Source organism: Leucoraja erinacea, chromosome 11 (assembly GCF_028641065.1).
Source record: "Leucoraja erinacea ecotype New England chromosome 11, Leri_hhj_1, whole genome shotgun sequence".
NCBI lineage: Eukaryota > Metazoa > Chordata > Chondrichthyes > Rajiformes > Rajidae > Leucoraja > Leucoraja erinaceus.
Window position 1 is genome coordinate 56295649 of NC_073387.1, and position 18113 is coordinate 56313761.

Below are 18113 nucleotides of genomic sequence, written 5' to 3' on the forward strand. Positions count from 1 at the left end.
ATTCACAGAGTTCTGGAGTAACTCAGCGGGTCAGGCAGCATCTGTGGAGAACATGGATAGGTGACGTTTCACAGAGTGCTGGAGTAACTCAGAGGGTCAGGCAGCATCTGTGGAGAACATGGATAGGTGACGTTTCACAGAGTGCTGGAGTAACTCAGCGGGACAGGCAGCATCTGTGGAGAACATGGATAGGTGACGTTTCACAGAGTGCTGGAGTAACTCAGCGGGTCAGGCAGCATCTGTGGAGAACATGGATAGGTGACGTTTCACAGAGTGCTGGAGTAACTCAGCGGGTCAGGCAGCATCTGTGGAGAACATGGATAGGTGACGTTTTCACAGAGTGCTGGAGTAACTCAGCGGGTCAGGCAGCATCTGTGGAGAACATGGATAGGTGACGTTTCTGGTCAGGATCCTTCTTCAGTCCAAAAGTTCTCGACCCAGAACATCAACTATTCATGTTCTCCAGAGATGCTGCCAGACCCGCTGAGTTTTTGATAGCACTGGGCCTGTACTCGCTGGAGTTTAGAAGGTTGAGGGGGGATCTCATTGAAACTTACAGAATAATGAAAGGCCTGGATAGAGTGGATGTGGAGAGGATGTTTCCACTGGTGGGAGAGTCTAGGACCAGAGGTCATAGCCTCAGAATTAAAGGGCGTTCTTTTAGAAAGAAGATGAGGAGGATCTTCTTGTCAGAGGGTGGTGAATCTGTGGAACTCATTGCCACAGAGGGCTGTGGAGGCCAAGTCAGTGGATATTTTGAAGGCAGAGGTAGACAAATTCTTGATTAGAACGATGTCAAGGGTTACAGGGAGAAGGCAGGAAAATAGTATTACGAAGCAGAGATCAGCCATGGGCCGAATGGCCTAATTCTTTCCTATTACATGTGAACGTGAGTTAGACTCGATGGGCCGAATGGCCAAATTCTTTCCTATTACATGTGAACATGAGTTACTCCAGCACTCTGTGAAACGTCACCTATCCATGTTCTCCGCAGATGCTGCCTGACCCGCTGAGTTACTCCGGCACTCTGTGAAACGTCACCTATCCATGTTCTCCACAGATGCTGCCTGACCCACTCAGTTATGGTGCAGCAGCATCTATGGAGCTAAGGAAATAGGCAACGTTTTGGGCCAAAATCCTTCTGAAAATAGGCAACGTTTCAGGCCGAAACCCTTACGGGTTTCGGCCCGAAAAGTTGCCTATTTCCTTAGCTCCACAGATGCTGCCTGACCTTGCTGAGTTACTCCAGCACTCTGTGAAACGTCACCTATCCATGTTCTACAGAGTGTGGTGAATCTGTGGAATTCTCTGCCACAGAAGGTAGTTGATGCCAGTTCATTGGCTATATTTAAGAGGGAGTTAGATATGGCCCTAGTGGCAAAAGGGATCAGGGGGTATGGAGAGAAGGCAGGGATGGGATACTGAGTTGGATGATCAGCCATGATCATATCGAATGACGATGCAGGCTCGAAGGGCCGAATGGCCTACTCCTGCACCTATTTTCTATGTATGTTCTATGTTTCCAGATATGCTGCCTGACCCACTGAGTTACTCCAGCATTTAATGCCAGAAATCACGTGACAGTCAGCCTAACATCTGCCCTTGGGAAAAGGTTAGGAGCTATATTTAAAGGTGTTACAGCGGGACATTTAGAAATAATCGAGGTAACTAGGCAAAGTCAACATGATCCTGTGAAAGGGAAAGCGTATTTAATCATGTGACTCCCACTTCACAAGACCAATTTATCAAAGTCCTTTGAAGTTGTTGGATTAAGGGAAACTCATGGATATTTTGCGCTGAGATTTCCGGAATGCATTTGACACGGCACCGCGACAAAGATTATTGAGGAACATTAAACGTCATCAGTGACTTTGGCAGGGATAGAAGATTGGCTGCTTCACAGGAGACAGAGAGTGAACATAACTTAGTTCATAAGTGATGGGAGTAGAATTAGGTAGACAAAAATGCTGGAGAAACTCAGCGGGTGAGGCAGCATCTCTGGTGCGAAGGAACAGGTGACGTTTCGGGTCGGGACCCCTCTTCAGACCCCTAGATTTAGGCACATCTTCCTGGCCAATCACGTCTACTCCGCCATTCAATCGTGGCTGATCTATCTTTCCCTCTCAACCTCATTCTCCTGCCTTCTCCCCATAACCCTTGACACCCGCACTCATCAAGAAGGTAGATAGACACAAAATGCTGGAGTAACTCAACGGGACAGGCAGCATCCCTGGAGAGAAGGAATGGGTGACATTTCGGGTCGAGACCCTCTTCAGTCTGATTAGAGGACGCAGAACAAAGTTTTTCGCTGTATCTCGGTGCACGGTGGCGCAGCGGTAGAGTTGCTGCCTCACAGCGGCAGAGACCCGCGTTCGATCCTGACTACGGGTGGAGTTTGTACGTTCTCCCCGTGACCTGCGAGGGTTTTCTCCGATATCTTCCCTTTCCTCCCACACTCCAAAGACGTACAGGTTTGTAGGTTGGTTGGCTTGGTGCAAAGGTAAAACTTAGCGTGTGTAGGGTAGTGTTACTGTGCGGGGATCGCTGGTCGGCGCGGGCTCGGTGGGCCGAAGGGCCTGTTTCCGCGCTGTATCTCTAAACTAAACTACAGCATGTGACAGTAAATAAACCGATACGTATAGGGTGATTTCACGAAAGGTCACTGGAGCGTAGATCCGCACCCACGTGACCGAAAATCTCAAGTGGAGGACATGCTAGACATCCGGTACATGTTAGTGGATGGGAAAACACACACTTTCCCACCCGTTAAAAACATAGAAAACGGCCAGGTTTTGATCTGCAATTTACTGTGCCAGTCGGGGTGACCGTGAGGCACAGCTATCTAGATTTACAGTTAAAAAAAAGATAGAAACTAAGGTAAATTAAAGAGGGAGCTGAAGGTGCCAATCCAGCGGAAGTGAACAGCGGACATTTGCCGTGGAGATTTAAAGGTCCAAAATATCGGGAATTATCGCTGAATTTTGTCAAAAGTAAGTTAATAATGCCTTACTTTTGTTTAAATTCAGCGACCTTTCGTGAAATCACCCTATAATGGAAACATTTTTATTCTTTAAGGGGTGGTTTTGTTGGATGAGAGTTGGCTGAGAATTAGCAAATTTTATATTTATAATGAGGAAAGCTGCCCAATTGCCTCGAATCAAAAGGAGTTAATATGCCTATATATTTTTTTTTTTTTTTTTTTTTTTCATGAAATCACCCTGCAATGGAAACATTTTTATTCTTTAAGGGGTGGTTTTGTTGGGTGAGAGTTGGCAGAGAATTAGCAAATTTTATATTTATAATGAGGAAAGCTGCCCAATTGCCTTGAATGGGAAAGGAGAAATCAAACTGCATTTATTTAGCACCTCTGATAGTATGAGGTTATTCCAAAGATATTTATGGGCAATGATGTACACTATGATGTGTGGTTACTGCAGCAATGTGTGAAACGCCACAAACATTTTGTGCAGAGAAAGTTCCTACCAACAGCAATGTGGTAATTAGGTGCAAATAACATAGTCATGGAACACAGAACGGTACAGCACAAGAACAGGCCCTTCAGCCCACAATGTCCATGCCCAACATGATGCCAAGACCAACTCCTATCTGTTTCCTGTTCAAGAAGGAACTGCAGATGCTGGAAGATCGAAGGTACACAAAAATGCTGGAGAAACTCAGCGGGTGCAGCAGCATCTATGGAGCGAAGGAAATAGGCGACGTTTCGGGCTGAAACCCTTCTTCAGACTGATGGGGGGGGGGGTGGAGGGGGAGAAGGAAGGAAAAAGGAAGGAGGAGGAGCCCAAGGGCAGGGGGATGGGAGGAGACAGCTCGAGGGTTAAGGAAGGGGAGGAGACAGCAAGGGCTAGCAAAACTGGGAAACCTATCTGTTTCTGATCTGCAATCAAGGGATATGGGGAGAAGGCAGGCACGGGTTATTGACTGGGGACGATCAGCCATGATCACAATGAATGGTGGTGCTGGCTCGAAGGGCCAAATGGCCTCCTCCTGCACCTATTGTCTATTGACATATGATGAAAGAATGGGTCGACTGGGCTTGTATTCACTGGAATTTAGAAGAATGTGGGGATCTTACAGGAATATAAAATTCTTAAGGGATTGAACAGGAAAATGTCTAGATGCAGGACAAAATGTTCCCGCTGTTGGTGGAGACCAGAGACAGGGGTCACAGTTAAGGAATTAGGGGCAGGCCATTCTATGTTTGTGTAGGAAGGAACGGCAGATGCTGGTTTAAACCGGAGGTAGACACTTGATGCTGTAGTAACTCAGCGGGACGGGCAGCATCTCTGGAGAGAAGGAATGGGTGACGTTTCGGGTCGAGACCCTTCTTCAGACTGGCTGTCCCCATCCATTCCACCCGCAGACATTCATATGGAAAGACCACAGTACAGTTGTACAGCAGTAGAGTTGCTGCCTTAAAGCACCAGGCACCCGGGTTCGCTCCCGACTACGGGCGCTGTCTGTAGGAGTTTGTACCTTCTCCCAGTGACCTGCGTGGGTTTTCTCCGAGATCTTCGGTTTCAGAAGAACTGTCTCAATAGACAGTAGACAATAGAGGAGCAGGAGTAGGCCATTCGGCCCGTCGAGCCAGCACCGCCATTCAATGTGATCATGGCTGATCATCCCCAATCAGTACCCCGTTCCTGCCTTCTCCCCATATCCCCTGATTCCACTATCTTTAAGAGCCCTTTCTAGCTCTCTCTTGAAAGCATCCAGAGGACCGGCCTCCACCGCCCTCTGAGGCAGAGAATTCCACATTCACCACTCCGTGTGAAAAATAGTTTCCTCATCTCCGTTCTAAATGGTTTACTCCTTATTCTTAAACACTAGAAAAACTTGAAAGGTTCTTTATAAATCTATTGTACCCCACATCCCCCCCCACCCACCCTCCTCCCCATGGTCTGTTATTGCGAGGATGTACTGAATATAATAATAATAATTTAATATGATATAAATTAATAACTGACACACCAGGTCACCATAATCGTGCAATCTTGAACATGCTAACGTTTTCCAAAGCACATCACAGGAACTAAAGCAGTCAGAAATTATCACCGCAGAAACTTTCTAAAAACACTTACAGTAAAATCCTGCAAATCTGATGATGTTTGTTTTGCAAACTTCACGCAATTGGAAGGGTGATTTGGACAATTTAGTCTTCACTCAGAGGGTGCGGTGGGTGCATGGAACCAGCTGCCAGAGGAGGTACTCCTGCACCTATTGTGTATTGTCTATTGCAGGAACTGGGTACTGATTGGGGATGATCAGCCATGGTCACATTGAATGGCGGTGCTGGCTCGAAGGGCCGAATAGCCTACTCCTGCACCTATTGTCTATTGCAGTTGAGGCAGAGATTGGATAGGCACATACATATGCTGGGGATGGAGTGATATGGGTTGTGTACAGTTAGATACGAGGTGGTCTTGGCATCGTGGAATAACAGGCATCTGCAGATGCTGAAAAAAAAGACACAAAATGCTGGAGTAACTCAGCGGGCCAGGCAGCATCTTGGGTCAGCGGCTCTGATTTGTCAGACCGCTCAATGGCCTCCCCCCCGATTCTCAGTCTGGAGAAGGGTCTCGATCCGAAATGTCACCTATTCCTTTTCTCCCCAGCTGTTGCCTGACCCCTTGAGTCACTCCAGCTTTTTGTGTCTGTCTATCTTTGGTGTAAACCGGCATCTGCAGTTCCTTTCCTTCCAACACTTCCATCTGGAGAACATAGATAGATAGCACAGGATAGAGCCCTGTAGCCCAGGATAGACCCCGATAGCCGGGGAGAGATAGGCCACCTGTAGCCAGATACGGTGAGAAACATAGATGGAGGAGACAGTCTCCCATACATGAGAAACTTAGATGGAGGAGCCACTGTCTGAGCAACAAGGAATCGTCTCCCAGACGCAGCGAGAGGCAGGAGCCAGAAGCCACTCCCAGACGTAGCGAGAGGCAATGAGACAGAATGCCAGAGTCCTTAGTTTTGAGAAAGTGGAAAACAGCAGCACTGTTCTCATGTAAAACTTTATGTGGATATTAAAGGACAAAAGCAGAATTTAAATCGAATGCAAAAGACTACTGAAGGAAAATATATGGGAAATGAACAAATGTTCTGCTGAATTAAATGAAGCCATCTCTAAATGGCTTTAATGATACTGTGGGTAGACTAAAATGTTGGAGAAACTCAGCGGGTGAGGCAGCATCTATGGAGCGAAGGAATAGGCGACGTTTCGGGCCTCGACCGTTCTTCAGACTGTAATGGTACCGTATTGTCATTTACATGTCGTGGATGTACACAAAGTTGAAGGGGGAAATGTAATGGGCCGGTCCCACCAGCATGCAACTGCACGCGGCAAGCGTGACCAAACCAGAAGCGGGGGCCGTGCGGAGGTCGAGTGAGTGACGTGAAGTTCGAGCGAAGTCCGCGGGAAGTTCGCGCGTGACGTACGGCGTCGAGGCGGCTGCAGGCCGTTGCCGCGCGGAATTTTTTAACACGGTCAGTTTTTCGGAGCCCCGCGCGATGTCGGGACCAGCTCCGCACAACTCCATACGGCTCCGGCGATCGAAGTGGGACCGGCCCCGCGAGGCCGTATGGCTCAAGCGACCACGTAAGGTCGCGCTTGCCGCATGGAGTCGCATGCTGGTGGGGACCGGCCCTTAATGTAATGTAAATGCCAGCGCCCCCTTGAGGCCAGGAGTACAAGCTGGCGAGTTGGCCATTGTCTCGTGACTGAGCTTAATTGACCTTCTAGAAGTTTCTGTTAGTTGTTGGAAGTGCACCCTTCTTGCAAGATGGCGTTGGTGCGAGACATTACAGGTAACATTTCCCAGGGTCCTGTCCCAAAACGTCACATATCCATGTTCTCCGGAGCTTCCAACATGCCAACTATTTGGGTGTCAGCCACGGTAGTAGATCCACGCACTCACAGTACAATCGCTCCACGCTTTTATTCCCTAAAGGGCCTGTCCCGCTTTCAGGACTTAATTGAAAACCTCTGCCAAGTTTAAAGGACCTAAAACAAAAGCAAGATCATTGTAATCTACGAACTTCTACGACCTTCCAATGTTCACAAACTCCACGAATTCCCACGACTATTTCGATGCCCTCCTTACGAGTAAGAAGTTGCAATTTCTTTCATCCCGACTATTTTTTTACTCGTGGACATTTTTCAATGGGCTTGAAAAAACGTGCCGACTTACCATATACCTACGGCTGGCATTACGAGCCGCTACGATATATCTACGGACTCCTATGGACCTCGTTACGAACATTCTGCAAGTTTGGATCAAGGGGAAAACTCGGGAGAATTCGTGAATAAATCATGACAGTGGGACAGGCCCTTTATCAAGCATCTGTACACTGTGAATGGCTCGATTGTAAGCATGTACAGTCTTTCCACTGACTGGTAAGCACGCAACAAAAAGCTTTTCACTTCACCTCCCTACACGTGACAATAAACTAAACTGAACTCTTGGCATCATGCTCAGCACAGACAGCGTGGGCCGAAGGGCCTGTCCTTGTGTCAGAAGGAACTGCAGATGCTGGTTTACACCGAAGATAGACACAAAGCGCTGGAGTAACTCAGCGGGCGGGACAGGCAGCAACTCTGGAGAGAAGGAACGGGTGACGTTTCGGGTCGAGACCCTTCTTCAGACCTCGTGCTGTGTTCTTCGAAGTTCTATCAATGTTCTAACTAGAAAGAAGAGTCGGAGCAGCTTGAGATTGTACAATTCTGCGGGCATTCCCCACCTACAGGGCGCCATCTCCTCACACTTACTGCCCTTGCTTACAGAGGCACCACAGCAATGTGAAGCCTTAAGCCCCTGTCCCACCTTCCTGACTTACTCACGAATTCTCCCGAGTTTTCCCCTTGATTCAAACACGAGATGTCAGCCGCAGGCACTCGGGGCTATTTTTTTTACTCGAGAACATTTTTCAACATACTAAAAAAACGTCCCGACTTACCAGATGCCCCGAGTACCCACGGCTGGCATTACGAGCCGCTACAAAATATCTACGGACTTGCTACGGACATTCTCCTAGTTTGAATCGAGGGGAAAACTTGGGAAGCGTCCTTACCAACTGCATCACAGTATGGTATGGCAACTGCTCTGTCTCCGACCGGAAGGCATTGCAGAGGGTGGTGAAAATTGCCCAACGCATCACCGGTTCCTCGCTCCCCTCCATTGAGTCTGTCCAAAGCAAGCGTTGTCTGCGGAGGGCGCTCAGCATCGCCAAGGACTGCTCTCACCCCAACCATGGACTGTTTACCCTCCTACCATCCGGGAGGCGCTACAGGTCTCTCCGTTGCCGAACCAGCAGGTCGAGGAACAGCTTCTTTCCGGCGGCTGTCACTCTACTCAACAACGTACCTCGGTGACTGCCAATCACCACCCCCGCCGGACACTTATTATTATTTATTCAAATCATTTGCTATGTCGCTCTTCCAGGGAGATGCTAAATGCATTTTGTTGTCTCTGTACTGTACACTGACAATGACAATTAAAATTGAATCTGAATCTGAAAATTTGTGAGTTACTCGGGAAAGTGGGACGGGGGCTTTACGAAGCCAATTCCTTTGTCACCGAGAGAGTTTATTCCTGCTCAGAGCAATCACGTTCTCTTCTGATGGGCTACATGACTCGCAGCCTGCGGCTGAAGGCCTTGTAAGCTCACTTTCCCGTGTGCAGTGACATTTTGACGCCCAGATCTATGATGTGAATTGTCGCCTTCAGTACATTGTGTCCCATACAGGCGCCGTTGGCTTGGTGTTAAAGAGCGGTCGAAGCTGACGGGACTGAGTTGTCAGCTTGCTTTACTTTAGACTTTGGAGACACGGCACGGAAACAGGCCCTTCGGCCCACCGAGTCCGTGCCGACCGGCGATCCCCGCACACTAATACTATCCTACACACACTGGGGGACAATTTACAATCTTTACCGAAGCCAATTAACCTACAAACCTGCACGTCTTTGGAGAGGGGGAGGAAACCGGAGCACCCGGAGAAAACCCACGCAGGTCGCGGGGAGAGAACGTACAAACTCCGAGCAAACAGCGCCCGTAGTCGGGATCGAACCCAGGTCTCTGGCGCTGTGGAGGCCAAGTCAATGGATATTTTTAAGGCGGAGATTGACACACTCTTGATTAGTACGGGTGTCAGGGGTTAAGGGGTGAAGGCAGGAGAATGGGGTTTAGAGGGAAAGATAGATCAAGCCGAGATTGAATGGCGGAGTAGACTTGATGGGCTGAATGGCCTTATTCTGCTCCCAGAACCTAAGAAGTCACGATCATCTGAAGAATCTGATCATCTAAAGAAGGGTCCTGACTGCCTGAAACGTCACCCATTCTTTCTCTCCAGAGATGCTGCCTGTCCCGCTGAGTTGCTGCAACATTCTAACCCGCCTGTCTATTTCCCTCCAGAGATGCTGCCTGACCCGCTGAGTTCCTCCAACGCTTTGCGTTCTGCTCGTATCCTCCGCGTACGTGGCTGTCGTCGGGCTTAAAGAATGACCAACTCTCCAGCTGAAATATTCATCGACATTAGTTATTCTTAATGTCGGAGAGAGTGGTGATTTAGAACATTGCTTTGGAAAGGAGCTATTAAATAAATCAACATATGTGCATGAACTGAGCGGGTAACAAATCAGCCATAAAGTGTAACTTGATCCATCTCCATGTGAGGACCATTGTGATCAATTCAAGGAGCAGTGAGCATTGTGAACCTGGTGAGTGATGGCTGGTGAGAATGGCAAGCGGTAGAATTATGTTGGAGTCCAGCAATTAGGATGAAAACAAACGCAACTGGCAATTATCAAGGCTCTAATGTAAGACAACTTCCGATTGTGCTTAAAGACAGCATAATGTGACCAGAATTGACTCTGAGCCAAAGAACACATTATACCCGCTCTGAGAAACGTGGGGAAGGGTAGAGAGGATATGATTAATAACATTACAGCTTAGCTGAAGGTGCGTGAGTTTGTTAGAGATAGGAGCAGAATCAGGCCGTTCGGCCCATCGAGTCTACTCCGCCATACAATCACGGCTGATCAATCTCTCCCTCCTAACCCCATTCTCCCGCCTAACCCCTGCCAGCCGGATGTGGACGTCTGAGTGAGAGAGAGAGGAGATGGGAACTTGGAGGAACCATCCCAGGGCCGAAGGCATCATATGAAAGTAAGCATGCAGGTACAGCAGGCAGTGAAGAAAGCGAATGGCATGTTGGCCTTTATAACAAGAGGAATCGAATATAGGAGCAAAGAGGTCCTTCTGCAGTTATACAGAGCCCTAGTGAGACCACACCTGGAGTATTGTGCGCAGTTTTGGTCCCCTAATTGGCTTAGTATAAATGTAAATTGTCCCCAGTGTGTGTAGGATAGCGTTAATTCCCGGGATGGCGGGACTGTCATATGCTGAGAGAATGGAGCGGCTGGGCTTGTACACTCTGGAGTTTAGAAGGATGAGAGGGGATCTCATTGAAACATATAAGATTGTTAAGGGCTTGGACAAGCTAGAGGCAAGAAACATGTTCCCATGTTTGGGACTCTGGCGCTGTGAGGCAGCGACTCTACCGCTGCGCCACCGTGCCGCCCAAAATCCTTAGATCAATTACCAAATACAGTAGCAGAGAGGGGAGCGGCATCGGATTAATGTCCATGAAGGAACTGCAGGTGCTGGTTTAAACTACAGATAGACACAAAATGCTGGAGTAACTCAGCGTGTCAGACAGCTTCTCTGGAGAAAAGGATAAGGGCCGACCTGCTTTCGGGTCTCCAGCACTTTGTCTGATCCAAGAGGATCACCCATCCCTTCTCTCCAGCAACTGCTCTGCCCAGGCCGCCGCTGAGAAAGTCTCCATCTGCACTTTTGCTGTCAAGCATCGCATTAAAGTAATCAAGAACCAGTTCCCACTTAGGAAACCCCCCCCCCCCTCCTGTCAGGACAGAAGGCCCCACCCCAGGTTCAGGAACAGCTGCTTCCCTGCTGTTGCAAGTGGATGCCGAAGGAGGTTGCAGGTAGTGGAAGCAGTTAGGGACTTTATCTGGAACAAAAAGCCCCCTCCTCCAGGAATGACCGTCCCATTTAGAGCACGGAAACCTTGGGGTGGGGCGCAAAGTCTCCAGAGGTTTCTGTTTTCAGGTTTCCTAAGTGGGACAGGGGCATTATTAGTTGCAGTAAAGTGGAGCAAAAGGTGTAAATAGGAGAGGCTAAACAAGAGCGGCGCCACCATTCTCTGCAGCCAAAACCCATTTAATTAGGGACCTGGGTTTGTACCGAAGCCAATTACCTACAATACGGCTTTGGAATAATTAACCGTTCAATGGAGAGAAAACCCACGCGGATCCGTAATTTCCTTGCGGCATCAGCAGTGCTGAACAGTTGTTGCTTTGTTCGAGTTCGAACTTGGGACTATGGCGCTAACAATTAGCGACAAAGAGATGACCAAATAAAAGGCGGCTCACCCTTGGGGTGGCCAACGTTCTCAGTCCCAAGCGGAGAGGGGGCCAAAAAGGCCCTGCGGCCGTTGGCCGCAGGTAGAACAAAATGCTGGTTGGCCCCGGGTGCTGGACTGCTGGAGAACAGGAAAGCCCAGTTTCGGGCTGAAGGCCAGCTGAGGTCCCTTTTTGGGCCCGAGTCCAGCAGACTAAAGTAAAGCCCGAGTCCGCCCCTTCAACTCATGAACCGATGATCGGCCGTGAGAAGGAGGGGTGGTGGTGGTGTCGGCGGTGAGCAAAGGTCCGAAGGTCGGACAGCTGGCTGGGCTGCCGACTGACAGACGGGGCCACGGGCGAGGCGCTGCTGCTGCTGCACTCCATGGGCTGCACTACGTCGGGACGGGGTGAGGCGGGGCCGGACGTGGCGCTCTGACCCGACAGCTCTCTCAACCCGAGTAGTAGCGGTCAAATACGGGACAAGGGCGGTCCCGTACGGGACAAACCAATTTAGCCCAATGTACGGGGTGTCCCGGCTAATACGGGACAGCTGGCAACCCTAGTTGACAGAGAAGTACCAGTACACATTGAATAAAGGTTTGCATTATAGTATTGGCTCAGAAAGGGTCACTTCTAGTTGTGGCTACGTGCATTTACACGTTCTCCCCAAGCCGACATGCCTGGGTTTTAGAACATGGACTGTTATAGCACGGGAAGAGGCCATTCAGCCCACAATATCCGTGCCCAACATGTTGCAAAGACCATCTCAGATTCAGATTCAGATCCATTCAGATTCAATTTGGTTGTCATTGTCAGTGTACAGTGAGAGACAACGAAATGCATTTAGCAGGCTCCCTTGAAGAGCGACATAGCAAACGATGCTTGCTGAATAAAAAAAAATAAATGCACTAAGTGTCGGGGGAGGGGGGGGCCGGGCGCTGTGGTGATTGGCCTCACCCGAGGTACGTTGTTTACGGTACAAGTGACAGCGTACGGGAAAAAGCAATTTCCCCGACCTATGGTTCGTCAACGGAGATACCTGACAGTTGCCTCCCTAGTTGTAGAGAAGGTAAACAGTCCATGGTTTGGGTATTGGAGAAGGGTCACTTGGCGATGTGGCTGCGTGCATTTCCGCAGACAGCGCCTGCTTTTTAGAACATGGACTCAATGGACGGGAGCGTGCCATTCACCGGTGATATCCGTTGGGCACCTTTTTCACCATCCCTCATCTGCCTGCACGTGATCCATATCCCTCCGTCCCTGCACATCCACGTGCCCGTCCAAAAGCCTCTTATACGCCACTATCATATCTGGCAGCGCGTTCCAGGCACCCATCACCCTCTTGAGTAAAAAACTTGCTCCATGGGGCCTGTCCCACTTGGGTGATTTTTTAGGCGACTACAGGCGGCTAGACTGTCGCCACGTGGTTGCCGGGGTGTCGCCTGTACGGTCGTGAGTCGTCTCCTCAGTCGCCCGTAGAGTCGTAGCGTCTTTCTGGTCGCCGCTGGATTTTCAACACGTTGAAACATTTTCGGAGACAGTCGGCAACAGTGGGTTTGACGCCAATGAGCGAAGCGTGACTTCTCCTGACGTAGACGCTGTCGTAGTTGACGCCAGGTTATCGTAGGTTGTCGTCAGTTTTTGTTGTTAAACGAATGATTCTATTTCAAATTTTATGTCGAAGGGGGGGAGGGGGTTCAGTCACCGTTTTTTCGGTGACCCGCTACGACTATGAATAATCGCCTTAAAATAGCCTAATGCCCCCGTCCCACTTAGGCAACCTGAACGGAAACCTCTGGAGACTTTGCGCCCCGCCTAAGGTTTCCGTGCGGTTCCCGGAGGTTTTTGTCAGTCTCCCTACCCGCTTCCACTACCTGCAACCTCCGGCAACCACCTGCAACCTCCGGCAATCACCTGCAACCTACGGGAACCGCACGGAAACCTTGGGTGGGGCGCAAAGTCTCCAGAGGTTTCCGTTCAGGTTTCCTAAAGTGGGACGGGGGCATTAGTGCGACAGGCCCTTTACATATCTTTAAACATTGCTCCCTCTAACTTTACAGCTATCCCGTCTAATGTTTGATATTTTTTATCCTGGGAATAAGATTTTGACCATTTGCCGACCCTGACAAAAAGCTTTTCACTGTACCTCGGTACACATGACAATAAACTAAACTAAAAACGAACACAAAACACCTCCAGATTCAGCGGCAGTTTCTTCCCGGCTGTTATCAAGGGCCCGTCCCACTTTCACAACCAAATTCACAACCTTTTTTACTCGTGGACATTTTCCATCATGTTGAAAAAACGCCCCGACCTACTTGATGCCACGAGTACCTACGACCAGCATCACGACCTGCTACGACCTACCTACGACCTCGTGACGACAATGCTGGGATTGTGAGTCAAGGGCAAACTCGGCAGAGGTGGTGAATTAAGTCGTGAGAGTGGCACAGGCCCTTCAGGCAACAGAACCATCCTATCACCAGCCAGGGAGTGGTCCTGACCTCCCACCTACCTCACTGGAGACCCTCGGTCTAAATTCCATCAGACTTTTCCGGACTTGAACTTAACACCATTCCCCTTATCGTGTATCTGCCCACCGTGGGTGGCTCGATTGTAATCCTTCTGTAGTTGTACAGAGCCCTAGTGAGACCACACCTGGAGTCTGTATTGTGTGCAGTTTTGGTCCCCTAATTTGAGGAAGGACATTCTTGCTATTGAGGGAGTGCAGCGTAGGTTCACCAGGTTAATTCCCGGGATGGAGGGACTGTCATATGCTGAGAGAAAGGAGTGGCTGGGATTGTACACTATAGAGTTTAGAAGGATGAGAGGACACCTCATTGAAACATATAAGATTGTTACGGGCTTGGACACGCTAGAGGCAGGAAACATGTTCCCGATGTTGGGTGAGTCCAGAACCAGGGGCCACAGTTTAAGAATAAGGAGTAAGCCATTTTGAACGGAGACGAGGAAACACTTTTTCTCACAGAGAGTGGTGAGTTTGTGGAATTCTCCGCCTTAGAGGGCGGTGGAGGCCGGTTCTCTGGATACTTTCAAGAGAGAGCTAGATAGGGCTCTTAAAAATAGCGGAGTCAGGGGTTATGGGGAGAAGGCAAGAACGGGGTACTGATTGGGGATGATCAGCCATGATTACATTGAAAGGCGGTGCTGGCTGGAAGGGCCGAATGGCCTCTACTCCTGCACCTATTGTCCATACTGTCTATAGACAAAAATGCTGGAGCGAAATCTATGGAGCGAAGGAAATCGACAACGTTTCGGGTCGAGACCCTTCTTCAGACTGATGTGGGGGTGGGGAGGGGAAGAGGAAAGGAAGAGGCGGAAGCAGTGGGCTGTGGGAGAGCTGGGAAGGGGAGGGGAAGGAAGGAGAAAGCAGGGACTCACAGAGGGGGGGTGGAAGGGGGGGGGGGCAGAGAGAGGGGATGTTGTTAAACTGTCTTCGGAGAGAAGAGGAGAACTTCAAAGTAGGCAAGAAAAGACTTTGCCTTCCATTACAGTGAGGAAGAGATTCACTGTGATGGATGTTTGTGTGAATTGAATTGTTTGTGTGTCTTGTAGGAATTGTCTTTGTTTGTGTGGCTGTGGAAACTACGTTTCACTGAGGCTCAAATGACATGTCATAAAATATTGTATATCTATCTATTATATAAAAGTCTGTGGCTGCCGCCTGCCGTCCATCCGACTGCCTGTCTGCCTTCTGATTCGCTGCTCCTTCCTATCAGCTTCCAACACACTTCAAAACAAAGTTGCAAGACAGGAACACTCTGAACTTTTCACCTCAATGGGATATCACAGCAAGTGCTTCAACAGGAGGAGGAGGGCCAATTGTATTGCAATTGGAACTGCTGCAGGAGGGATACCTTTTTTTTCGCTCCACTGCTGAGGAAGGCAGGGGAGTGCTGGGATCTTACATTTGGGAACGGGTTCAGTTCCGTTGGAGGAGACGGGTGCATGGTGGAATATTGGGTTGGGGATCACACCATTGGGGGAGCAGACCCAACGGGTCTGCACTTGGTTGATCTGTATATATCTTTTTCTACTTCGCTCCGTAGCTTCCTTATTGTCTCTGCATTGTCTTGATCTGCGTTTCTCCACCTGAGCTTCCTATCTCTGTGTCTGCCAAGAAGCCCAGTCTGAAGAAGCCCATTCCTTCCGGAGATGCTGCCTGTCCCGCGGAGTTACTCCAGCATTGGCCCCATAGCAGGAGTGTAGGCCCCGTGGTCCCAATAGCAGGGCTGGGAACTGGATGTATATCCTGAGCTAATTCTGCTACCACCATCATCTATTGCAACAAGTGATGGTTCCCAGCGATGTCAACATTTGAAACATGGAAGATGAACATTAGTTAGATCTCATCATTCTGGTAAGCCTCCTCTGCATTCTCTCCACAGCCTCCGCACCCTATGTTGGGTGCGAGCAGACCTGCATGCGATATACTCCAAATGCAACCTCACCAAAGTCCTATAAAGCTACATCATGACTTCCTGACTCTTCTGGTTGGTTCTTCGAAGGCAAGCGTATCGTATGCAAAAAAAAAAATGCTGCAGCGTTCTAAAATATTTATTACTTTTGCATAGAAAGGAAAAATAGGAGATCTGTCTTGTTGGTTCCAATTCCAGCCTCATCAGCAGGCTTGTGCCGGAAGGAACTGCAGATGCTGGTTTACACCAAAGATAGACACAAAATGCTGGAGTAACTCAGCGGGTCAGGCAGCATCTCTGGAGAGAGAAGGAATGGGTGATATTTCGGGGTCGAGACCCATCTTCGGACTGCAGCCTACATTTATTCACCATATTCTCCAGCAATACGACCTGAACCGCTGTGTTACTCCAGTACTTTGTGTCCTTTATGTAATTCAGCGTCTGCAGTTGCTTGTGTCTAAATGATAGGTGGATACAGGTGATCTTGGGGGAGGGGGTGGTGGTGTGATATGGCAGCATGGTGGCGCAGCGGTAGAGTTGGCGCCTTACAGCGCCGGGTTCGATCCTGACCACGGGAGCTGTCTGCACGGATTTCTCCCCGTGACCCACGTGGGTTTTCTCCGGGTGCTCCGGTTTCCTCCCACACTCCAAATACGTGCAGGTTTGCAGGCTAAATTGGCTGGGTATAATTGTAAATTGTCCCTAGTGTGTGTAGGATAGCGTTAGTGTACGGGGGTGGGGATCGCTGGCCGGCGCGGACACGGTGGGCCGAAGGGCTTGTTTCCGCGCTGCGTCCCTAAGCTGAACCAAACTAAGTGCCCAAGGCGTGTTTTTTTTCTGGTGGGACAGTGGGCAGGGAGGGAGGGAAGGGGGAGTTCCTAGTTCTGGTGGAGTGGGGAAAGAGAAGGTTATTTGACTGCAGAAGAACAAGAGAGGGAGAGAGAAACGATAAACTTTTAACCGTGCCGTAAAGCAAGCGCGGAGCGAGCCGAGCGCGGTTAAGGGCCTGTCCCACTTGGCCGATTTTTTTCGGCGACAACCGGCATCATTGACTGACGTATCAGATCCCCGAAGAATTCGCGGCGGTGGCGACGTATTGACGGGCGCGGTGTTTTTTCACGTGTCGCGACATTTTCCTCGTCGCCGCTGGATTTTGAAAACGTTCAAAATCTTTTGGCGACACTAATACGAGGCCGGCAGTCGCCGAAAAACAATCGGCAAGTGGGATACCAGGCACTTTCAGTTAATGGCCTGTCCCACTGTACGAGGTAATTCTAGAGTTCTCCCGAGTTATAAAAAAGCCAAACTCGTGGTAAGTAGGTAGAATGTACGTGGCGGTTACGTCGGAACTCGTGGATGTCTCGTAGCGGCTCGTAACGCTAACGGCAGGTACCCGGGAAACGCGGAAAGTCGTGACGTTTTTTCGGCACTGTGAAAAAATGCCCACGGGAGCCCCTGAGTACCTAGGAACGGCCATTACCGTAATTCTCCGAGTTCGAATCGGGGGAAACTCGGGAGAACTCTTGAATTAGCTCGTACAGTGGGACAGGCACTTTAGTTATTATCGAACACTCCAAACAGATTTTACCTCGGCCAGAAGATGGTGCTATTGTTACATCACTTGCGTCTCCTGTTCCCACTCCATTCCTAAAGATCTGTCCATCAGTTGGTTGTAGTTGCCAGTTCAAGTCAAGGAGGTGCATTGCTTCAGTAGGGAAGGGAGGGAAAAATATTAAAAGTGCGCATTAATATTTAGATGGCACTTAACGCTAAGTCTACTATAGAATGACTGCTCTATTTCATTGCAATGCCCAGTTGACTATTGGTCACTGTAAGTGCCGAGATGCAGTTACCCATCGGCAGGGAACCACTGGATTATTGATCCTTGCGGTTTTGGTAGTGGATTACACGCTGCAGTTAAAAGAGAAACCTCAGTCACAACTGCAGGAGCCGGCTCACAGCAAAGGGCCAGAGGAACTCAGCGGGTCAGGCAGCGTTTCTGGGGAAGGCACAAAGTGCTGGAATAGCTCAGCGGGTCAGGCAGGGTTAGCACGCAAGGATCGGCAGCTTTTCGCCGCACCTCGTTACGAGTGACGATAAACTAAACCGAACTGAACTGATCTCTGGGGAACATAAGGTAGACAAAAATGCTGGAGAAACTCAGCGGGTGAGGCAGCATCGATGGAGCGAAGGGAATAGGCGACTTTTCGGGTCAATAGACAATAAGTGCAGG

At 49.5% G+C, this 18113-nt stretch overlaps 1 protein-coding gene across 1 annotated transcript in view; it reads right to left on the bottom strand.

Annotated features, from left to right (window-relative positions):
• LOC129701385 (teneurin-2-like) overlaps positions 1-18113 on the bottom strand; it is a 372354-nt gene that overhangs the window by 197479 nt on the left and 156762 nt on the right. Inside the window, exon 4 of the mRNA XM_055642523.1 lies at positions 17347-17585. Coding sequence (XP_055498498.1) covers positions 17347-17585 — 239 coding nt within the window. The remainder of the gene's footprint in view (positions 1-17346; positions 17586-18113) is intronic.